This window comes from Ichthyophthirius multifiliis (genome assembly GCF_000220395.1).
Source record: "Ichthyophthirius multifiliis unplaced genomic scaffold scaff_1120509251166, whole genome shotgun sequence".
NCBI classification, from domain to species: domain Eukaryota; phylum Ciliophora; class Oligohymenophorea; order Hymenostomatida; genus Ichthyophthirius; species Ichthyophthirius multifiliis.
This window is the reverse complement of record NW_004086141.1, coordinates 28,303-37,733: the sequence shown is the minus strand read 5'-3', so window position 1 is coordinate 37,733 and position 9,431 is coordinate 28,303. Positions and strand designations below refer to the sequence as shown.

At 18.0% G+C, this 9,431-nt stretch overlaps 1 protein-coding gene across 1 annotated transcript, besides 17 other annotated features; it reads left to right on the top strand. All coding sequences in view use genetic code 6, as the record gives it.

Annotated features, from left to right (window-relative positions):
* Positions 1-1,057: 1,057 nt before the first annotated feature.
* Positions 1,058-1,138: a microsatellite.
* Positions 1,087-1,133: a microsatellite.
* Positions 1,088-1,138: a microsatellite.
* A 58-nt stretch (positions 1,139-1,196) lies between these two features.
* Positions 1,197-2,020, top strand: IMG5_152360 (hypothetical protein; the record flags this gene model as incomplete). The annotated part of the gene is made up of 4 exons (XM_004030794.1): positions 1,197-1,265; positions 1,362-1,532; positions 1,588-1,810; positions 1,872-2,020. 4 exons carry the CDS (start codon positions 1,197-1,199, stop codon positions 2,018-2,020), a joined length of 612 nt encoding a protein of 203 aa, XP_004030842.1.
* Positions 1,816-1,869: a microsatellite.
* Positions 2,004-2,075: a microsatellite.
* Positions 2,004-2,077: a microsatellite.
* A 149-nt stretch (positions 2,078-2,226) lies between these two features.
* Positions 2,227-2,271: a microsatellite.
* A 1,332-nt stretch (positions 2,272-3,603) lies between these two features.
* Positions 3,604-3,663: a microsatellite.
* Positions 3,664-4,259: 596 nt separating this feature from the next.
* Positions 4,260-4,313: a microsatellite.
* An 81-nt stretch (positions 4,314-4,394) lies between these two features.
* Positions 4,395-4,466: a microsatellite.
* A 733-nt stretch (positions 4,467-5,199) lies between these two features.
* Positions 5,200-5,293: a microsatellite.
* Positions 5,294-5,990: 697 nt separating this feature from the next.
* Positions 5,991-6,069: a microsatellite.
* Positions 6,070-6,984: 915 nt separating this feature from the next.
* Positions 6,985-7,536: a microsatellite.
* Positions 6,987-7,105: a microsatellite.
* Positions 6,987-7,278: a microsatellite.
* Positions 7,074-7,479: a microsatellite.
* Positions 7,489-7,547: a microsatellite.
* Positions 7,548-9,431: the final 1,884 nt, after the last annotated feature.

Sequence of the window (9,431 nt, the reverse complement as noted above, 5' to 3'; positions counted from 1 at the left end):
GTTTTGAATAATTTCATCTTTTTCATTTATTCTCTTTTAATAATTTAAAAATATTTCTTGTGTATTTTTTATGTCTATTTCGAATTTTTTCAAATTTAAAAAATCATTTTAATGATCAGAAATAAAAACGATTTGGTTTTCTTAAATTATTTATATTATTTTTTGTATAATTTAATCTTTTTCTTTGTTTTATTATTATAAACTTTTCAGTATTTTATCTTATTTTTCGATTTCGGACAAATTTTATAACTCTTTTTCCTTAAAATTATTTTAAAATCCTAATTTGTTCATTAAATCTATATGTTTTTTTAATAATTCGTTATTTATATATTATTATGGAATATTTTCGTTAAGATTTATCTAATTTTCCGTTAAAAAATACACTGTTTATGGAATTAATAACTTCAATTTGCCTATAAGATCATTTTATATTTAATTTAAAATAAAATTTTATTCTTATATATTTTTGAATTCCAAATTTTAAGAAGGTAAATAAATAAAATCTTCTTATTTAAAAAAAGACAAAAATGCTACCTACTTTTTTTCTTTAAAGCTAAATTTCTATAAATGACTATAAAATTATTAATTTTTAACTAAACATACATTACAAAGTTTTTTACTAGGCTTTATTTCTTCAATAATATTATTTCCAAATAAATCTTCTTTTTTATTCTATTTTAAGGTTATTATGTGTTTTTAATAGTTTCTAGAGTTTATTAAGTTATTTGTTTTCCTATTTATTACATTTCTTTTTATAATTAAAAAAAATATTTAATTATTTTTTTATTTTACATACGCTATAAGTGCGGATAATTTAAAGTTAAAGGCTTTAATGATAATTCAGATTAAGATTAGTTTAATTTACAGTTTTCTATATATAGTTTTTTTAGTTTGGAGATTTATTAGGGAACATATATTATTTGATTTATTATTTTAAATTTTATTTAGTGATTAAATAGAAAAAAAATTTAATGTAAATAGTAATTTATTTAATTTTAATATAGAATATATATAATAAAATAAATTAATAAATATATATTTTTAATTAACTTATATAATTATATATATTATTTTTAATTAATAATGTTTTTTTTTTTAAATATATTTTTTTTTTATTATTATATATATTTTTTGTTATCAAAAAATTAAATAAATATTTTTAATTTTGATATTTCCAAATTTAAAAAAAATAAAAAATGAAAAGAAAATAAAATTTAACTTTTGAATAAAAAAGAGAAAAAATGTTAAATATTTTCCATTAAAAAGTAAAATATTATAATAAATTATTTCTTTGAAAATAACAAAAAAAAAGGAAGAAATATTTATTTTAAAAGAAGTTGAAAAACACTCTGTAAAATAAGGAATAGGCAAACAAAAAAAATAGTATTCACATAAAAATAACAAAAAAAAACATAGTATTATAAGCCGTAAAAGATGTGTTAGTATCTCTAATGTCCGATGGACTTGTAGATTCAGATAAAATAGGCTCTTCAAATTTTTATTGGTCTTTACCTTCATAAACTTATGTGGTTGTAAGTAAAAAAATAAATCAAAAAATATATAATTTTTTTTATAATATATAAAAAGTTATAATAAAGATTAAAAGAAATTGAATAAAAAACAAAAGAAAGTATTTAAAAAAAAGAAGAACTTGAGAATTAATTCGAAGAAGCAATAAAAGGAAAAGGGGTTTCGGAAGAAAGAAATGAAAGGCTTTAAAAATTAAAAGAAATTTAAGAAAATTATAAAAAAAAACTCGAAAAATTAGAAAAATATTAAAGATTTGATCCCGAGAGAATTAATTAATTAAGTTTAATTTATTATAATAAGAAAATATATATTTTTTATATAAAAATAATAATATATTTTAGAAAAGGATGTAAATTTAATTAAATAAAAAGCTAATTTATGGACAGACAATATTTTTGCAGTAAAATAATATGTTTAAAAGTAATTTAACATAAGCGAATAAGAAATAGAATAATTTTTAAATATACCTGCAGATATAGATAATATATGAAATATAAATATATAGAATATATATAAATATAAATATAAATATATATATATATATATACTACTTTCAATTTTTTTTATTAAATTCACTTTTTCCTAATAAATCTAAAAATAAATCTCTTTTATATTCTTTTGCTAAATTTAATTATTAAACTTTTTTTTCATTTTCTAAATAATTTTTTTTAAAAAAATTTTTTAAATATAATATAATATTTTTATTTTACATTTCTTTTATTTTTATTAAGCATTTTTTTAATCGTCACTAACTTCTTCTTCTTCTTTTTAATTTTTATCTACACTACTTTTTTCACTTTTTGATAAATTATTCTCACTGTTGCCACTCATGGAACCTCCCATAATGCTTTTCCTTTTTTTGCTCTGACTTTTCTCTCCTCCTTATTATTTATTAATCTCATAAATATGTTTATACATTTAGTTATTCTTATTAAACCCTTCTATTTTCTATATAATATCATCTAATTCAAAATACTTAAATCCATACCCTTTTAAGCCAATTTTAATCCTATATATATCATTATATTTTTCCCTGAATTCTAAATACTCTTACATTTAATAAGTTCTAAAAATACTCGGTCTAGCCATCCAAGCTTCACTTAGAGAGTTATATAAATTCAAAACAGTAGTTAAAATCACCTATATATATATATAAATAGATAAAAATTTTATATATTTACTTTTAAATTATCCCAAGTATACCATGTGTTTACTGAAATAGCAGTATTATAAAATAATAATATAAATATTTAAGGAACATCTTCCAAGAAGACTTTTTAAAATTTAGACATGAAAATTTATGGAATTTTAACATTCCTTAAACTTTCCGGAACTATTTTATAATCTAAGCTTACTGCCGAAGAAGTTGAAAACCTATCTAAAGTCTCCCCTATAGCATTAAATTCTTAAATAAGTGCAATTTTAGTGAACTAATTGATAAAATTTGTATTATGTAAAAGTACTTATTTTCCTGTTCTAGTATTATGTTTGTTTAGGTTATAATAGAGAATTATAAATTCCCATATTTATCCTAAAAATAAAAAAAATAAATTAATACTCATCACTGACAAACTTGCAATCCCTATATATCTAGCCTGTAATTTCTCACAATAATAAGTTTTTATAGCAAAATAATATCAGTATACATATCGTAGCGAGCCATAAACGACGAATAAGTCATAGAACAACAAAAAGCGCTTTTTACTGTAAAAATTTATTTTACGCAAATTATATTTTCGATATCTCTCAGCATTAATATTTCAAGTATTGTTTAAATAATAGAGTATATATAAAAGGGTATATCGTATATTATACTGAATTAATGACACTAATCTTAAGAAACACTAGTAATAAAATAATAAGGCCATAAAATACACAAACCTATTTAAAATACAATCATATTTAATAAAAATAAATATTTAGCATATTTTAAAATATGAAATGCTTTTTCAGTCTAATCATTTATAATAAATTAATCTTAATATGATTTTAATGGTTAAGAAGGATCCTTCAAATAATTTTTTATAGCTTTTAAATTCTATCTTTTAGAACTCTAAAAACATATATGAAAAAATATATATATATATATATATATATATATATATATATATATATATATATATATATATATATTAAATGCATTTACCACTAATGATACTCCATGTGAAAGTATATCATCTAACCTAGCCACATCTTCATCGAAATAAAAATCTTCAGATGAAATCGTTAAAGGGACTATTTTAGTAATTTCTGTCGTATATATTTTTTAAAAGCAATTTAAATTTTCTAAATATGAATCAAATTAATAATTTTTAAACCAATTTGTAATAGAAAATGTAAATTTTTTAAAAAAATGAAAAAATGTAAATGGCCAGAAAATAACTGCAAAAAAAACTACCTTCCATGTATTTATTTCCCATTATTTACTTGCTAAATAATTAATTGTATCATATAGTCCTTGATTTACTAAATTTTAAGTAATTATAGTAAAATCTTCCTCGTCTTAAGATATATTTTAAGCTTTTATTTAAATTAAACTTTTCTCATATTTAATTCTTAAACCTAATATTTATTCTATTAATTTTTATTCGGATTAATATTCGTTTGTTTAATCATCTTATATATATTTGATTATATTAGGACTAATCATTTAATTATAAGAGAGTAATTTCCATTAACAAAAATCTTTTTTATTGTCTACATTTTTTATTTAAATTAACATTTCTTCGTCATCTTCATTATCATTTTCTTCATTTTCATCATCATATTCATTATTTTCTTATTTAGTTTATTTTTATTCTATTTTTTCTTTATTAAATATATGTGGTATAAACTCGAATTCCTAATATAAAAAACAAAAATACATATATACATATATATATATATATATATATATATATATATATATATATATATATATATTATATATATTATATTAGTTAACATTAATTTTATTATCATTATCGAACTCAATTCCGTCAACAAAAATTAGTTTATCTTAATTATTTTCTAGAGCAATTTATAATAAAAGCCTTAAATTTTCTTCTTCATTCATTTTTGCAGTATTACTATTATTTTTATCATTTTTTTTCTCTAGGAAGTTATTTTTCTATGGATCAATTTTGTTACTTATTCTTTTTTTTTTTTAGTTTTCAGAAAAATTTTAAACTTGAATATTATCTAGTTCTTTTTTTCTGTTTTCCTATAGTTCTTATATTCTTTTTTCGATTATTTTTTGACTACTATTTTATTTCTCCTTTATTTACTTCACTATATTATAAATTCTATCAACCAATTGATTCTCATATAGGTTAATAGACTTTTTTAAATGCTCAAAATCATATAAAGAAGGACTAATTTCAATTTTAAATCCTTTTGGTATCCTTTAAACAATACTAGAATATAAAAACTTCAAACCAAAAGATGACAATCTTTAATTATGATATAATTAAATACGTTTCAATTAATTAAACTAATCTTAATTAGAAAGAAGAAGTCCGAAATTTTCTGCAAAATCATCCCCTACATTTAAACCTGATAGATTAATGCTTCTTAATTATTACATTTTAGATTTCATTAATTCTACTAGATTTCTAAGAAGCTTATCATCTAAATTATGGTCAGGTTTTACAAGATTATTTATCTCTTCATTTCTTTATTTATAATCACTATTATTATTATTATTATTGTTATTATTATTGTTAGTATTATAATCGTTTATATAGTTGTTATTATTATTTATATTACTATTATTATTTATTATGTGTATTTTAGTACTTATAGGCATAGTTTTTTTAACTTCTTGGTAGTTTTTATTCATTGTAACCCAAGGACTTACATAACTTTCTATATATTTATTTAAACCTTTTTAATTGAAGTATTTATTATAGGCGAAATTAATTTAATCTAGAAATTAAAAAAGGATATCGTTTTATTATTTCGAGTTTTTTTTTGTTCGTTTTTTATTAAATAAATCAACTAATTGTATTTCTATTTATTCTATTTACTAGTTTATTTCTTGAATTTCTTTTTCTAAATATTCCCTTTTTCTTGTCTCACTAATATCTTAGTTTTTTAATTAATAAGCATTTAATAATAAGAGATCGCATTCTTTTTTAATTTCTTTCATTTATTTATATTTATTCATTTAAATATTAATAATTCTCTATTTCTCTTAGTCATCTATAATATTATTTTCTTATTATTAAACTTAAGTACTGATTTTTTTTATTTAAGTTTCTTGTTCTTGTTCTTTTTTTTTCATATCATAATTATTATTATTATCTTAATCTTCTTTTTATTAAGTTTAGTTTCCTTATTACTATTATTCTGTGATTAGTTATTTTCTATTTTTTAATTGATTATATTATTCCATTTATATTCTTTATTTTTATTCTACAGTATCAAGATAACTAAATACTCCCTTTTTTTCTTTTCCTAATTAATTTTATTCGGAGGTATTTTTTTTCTATTCTTCTTCCATTTATTTTATTTTTTATTCTTCTTCGGCTTTTTTTTTTAATTCTTCTTCTTCCTTTTATTTCTTTAGTTGCTTTTCGGCTTCTTTTCTTTTGTTTTGAATTTCTTCCATTTGCTTTTTCTCCATTTATATTTAAAATTTCTACATTTCTTTCTTTTTTTCAACTTTTTCCTATTCCTTTAATTTAATTTCTTAATTTATTTTTATTTATAAGTCTTTTATTTCTTCTTTCTCTTATTATTTCATTTTCTTAGACTAAATACTCTTTATTATTTTTTAAATTTTTTACTGACATTTTGTCCTTTTATTCTCCAAGTGATACTTTAATATCTTTAATTCATACTCCACTAAATCTATCTGATTTTCCTTTATAATAACTGCTTCATAAAGTAGCTCAAAAGTGGTTGCACTAATGCTTTTTTAAAACCTTTAGTTCAAAAAATACATTATAACTGTATCAATATCCAGATTTTTCTACTAAACAAGCGAATTAAACGCATATTATACTTAAATATAATGCTCTGGTTATAAATAATGGATTGGTGAGTATTTTTAAACTAAAAATTATATCAATTAATCATTTACTATCTGTTTTAATTCCTAAGGAAGTAATTATAAAAAGGAAGTTATGTTTATCTAAAGATTGCCGTTATAACTTTTAATGGGGTCGAATATTTTCTAAAGAAACTAAATATTTTTAGGTTTAGTATTAGATTTTTTAAAAAGGAAATCTAAACGCAAATATTTAACATTTTTAGTAAAAAAAGAACAATTAATTAAAAATTCGACAATTTTCTTATACATGTTTTTTTTGGAATTATATAAACTATTAATAGGTAAATTTTCTAAAAATCTATAAAATTCAAAACTAATTTACGAAAAAAAAAAAATATATAAAAGATTGTATTTTGTTATATATATTTAAAATTGTATTTTGTAATATAATTCTTTTTATTTTTTTATGTATATATATGTATATATAAAATTGTATTTAGTTAATTATATAAAATTGTATTTTGTTATTTATATAAAATTTTATTTTGATTATATAAAATATATTGTGTTTTGTATATAAAAATTATATTTAGTTATATATATGTAAAATTGTAATTTATTATATTTAAAAAATTGTAGTTTGTTATATAAAAAATAATTTTAATTTTAATATATATAAAAAATTATATTTTTTTTTATATAAATATTATATTTTGTTATATATATAAAATTATATTTCTTTATATATAAAATTTTTTAATTTATTTTATATATTAAAATTTTATTTTAATTTTTATTAATATTTAATTTAGTTTTAATTAAAAAATTAAATTTTGTTATATATTAAAATTATATTTTGTTATATATATAAAAAAAATTATTTTCTTATATATATGAAAAAATTTAATTTTCTTATATATAAAAAATTATATTTCTCTATATATTAAAATATTGTATTTTTTATATATAAAAAAAATTATTTCATTAAATATATTATATTTTATTATAAATAAATAATTATATTTTGTTATTAATTAAATATTTTTTTTTTTTAGTTATACTTAGAATTTAAATCTTATTTTTAGAAAATTTAAAGGAGTTCTAATATACGATTTAAATTCTGACATTAATATAAATTAAAAAATGTAAGTTTTTTAAAATAAAGCTTAGAATCTATTAATTCTTAATAATGCTCTTATTTTAAAGAACTATTCGAAAAGTCTATTTGGTTTAAATTTTTTAGTTTTAGGATAAAAGCTGTTAATTATTTTTCGGTTATAAGTTAATTAGCTGGATTATTTTAAATTTTATTACTTTTATTCATATCGGGGATTTTATTTTTTTATTCCTATTTAATAGCAGCCATTTTAATTCGTTCTTTTACAGTATTTTTTATATTATCATTTTATATATTAGTTTCTGATTTTATTTCATCTAACTATTATTAATTTTTATTATCCACTTATTTTTCTATAGAAGAAATTGTATTTTAAATATCAATTGGAGATTTAGTCTCAATAGAACGAAAAAAGCTTTCTTTTTTATTTTTTTTATCAATTATTAAAGTATTATTATTATATTAAGTTTTTCTATTTATTTCATTATTATTTTATATTGAGCTTTTTTTATAATTTTCAAGTATCATTTTCTCTTTAATATTCTAAAGTTCAAAGTATTTATTATTTTTAAATGAGATTCTATTAAGTTAGTCTAAAATATTTAACTTAGTACTTTTTTCGAATATTTTTTCCAATACTTCTGCATTTAACTAATGACTGAATTATTATAAAACACAATCTATAATATGTAAATACTTAGTACTTTCTAATATAGGGAAAAGCTAATTTATTTCTAAGATTTCTCCTGTTTTTCCTTCTTGGATATCCTCTTCTTTTAATTCGAATTTTACATTTTTTACATATTTAAAACATTATAGGAACATCTAAAAAAATACATTATGTTATTAAGGGATATAAAAAAAAGTCAGATCTTCCACAAAAATACTATATTGTTAAATTCTTTTTTCAAAATCTCCTAATTACACCATTTATATGAAAAAAAACTAATAAAAACTCCTATTTAAATGTAAAACCTTTAAATATTTCGAAAGGTTCTAATTTATAAATATGTCGTCCAAAAGTTTATAATTTTTAAACTTGTAGCATTATTCTACTGCTAAATTTATAATTTTTTAATAACAATGTGAATAAATAGGATTATTAAGAAATTCTTAATCCACAAAAAGTTCATTTAAAACCTAAAGAATTTTAATAGAAGGCGATTTAAAGTCTATTTAAGAAAAATAAGGACCAAATACTTCCAAAAACTTCAAGAAGTAATCTTTAGAAATGGAAAGACTTGGTAAAATATGATTAAAAGTGACTTTTTTTACATTAACATATTTACATAAAGGAATAGTTTTTTCAATTTATTTATAAGGGAATAGAGATAGTTTTTATATTTAGGAAATAAAAACCGGTTTAATATTTTATAAAATCTAAGTTAATTAATTTATATGTGTATTTTATACATGGGAAGTAATAAAATAGAAAATGTCGAATTCTTAATCAAAAATGTCTTTTTCGATTAACTAAATCATTTATTTTTCCAAAATGCGGTTTTTTTCGGGAATAATTAACCTTTTTATTGAAAATTAAATATCAATATTTATTAAAAAATCAACAAACTTCAAAACATTATTTACATTTACTGAAATAATCTCTATATTTTACACTCTAGGTAGTATTTTTTATAAATAAAGTATAGAATCTTGACTATATTAATATAAATTAGGAAAATCTACCCGTATTTTCAATAAAAAAGCCTACTATTCGTAAAAAAAGGAGCATTAAAAGGGTAATTCTTATAAAAATTAGTCTTTTTAAACATTTTAATTTTCTATAAAAGGCGCAAAAAGTGAATAGAA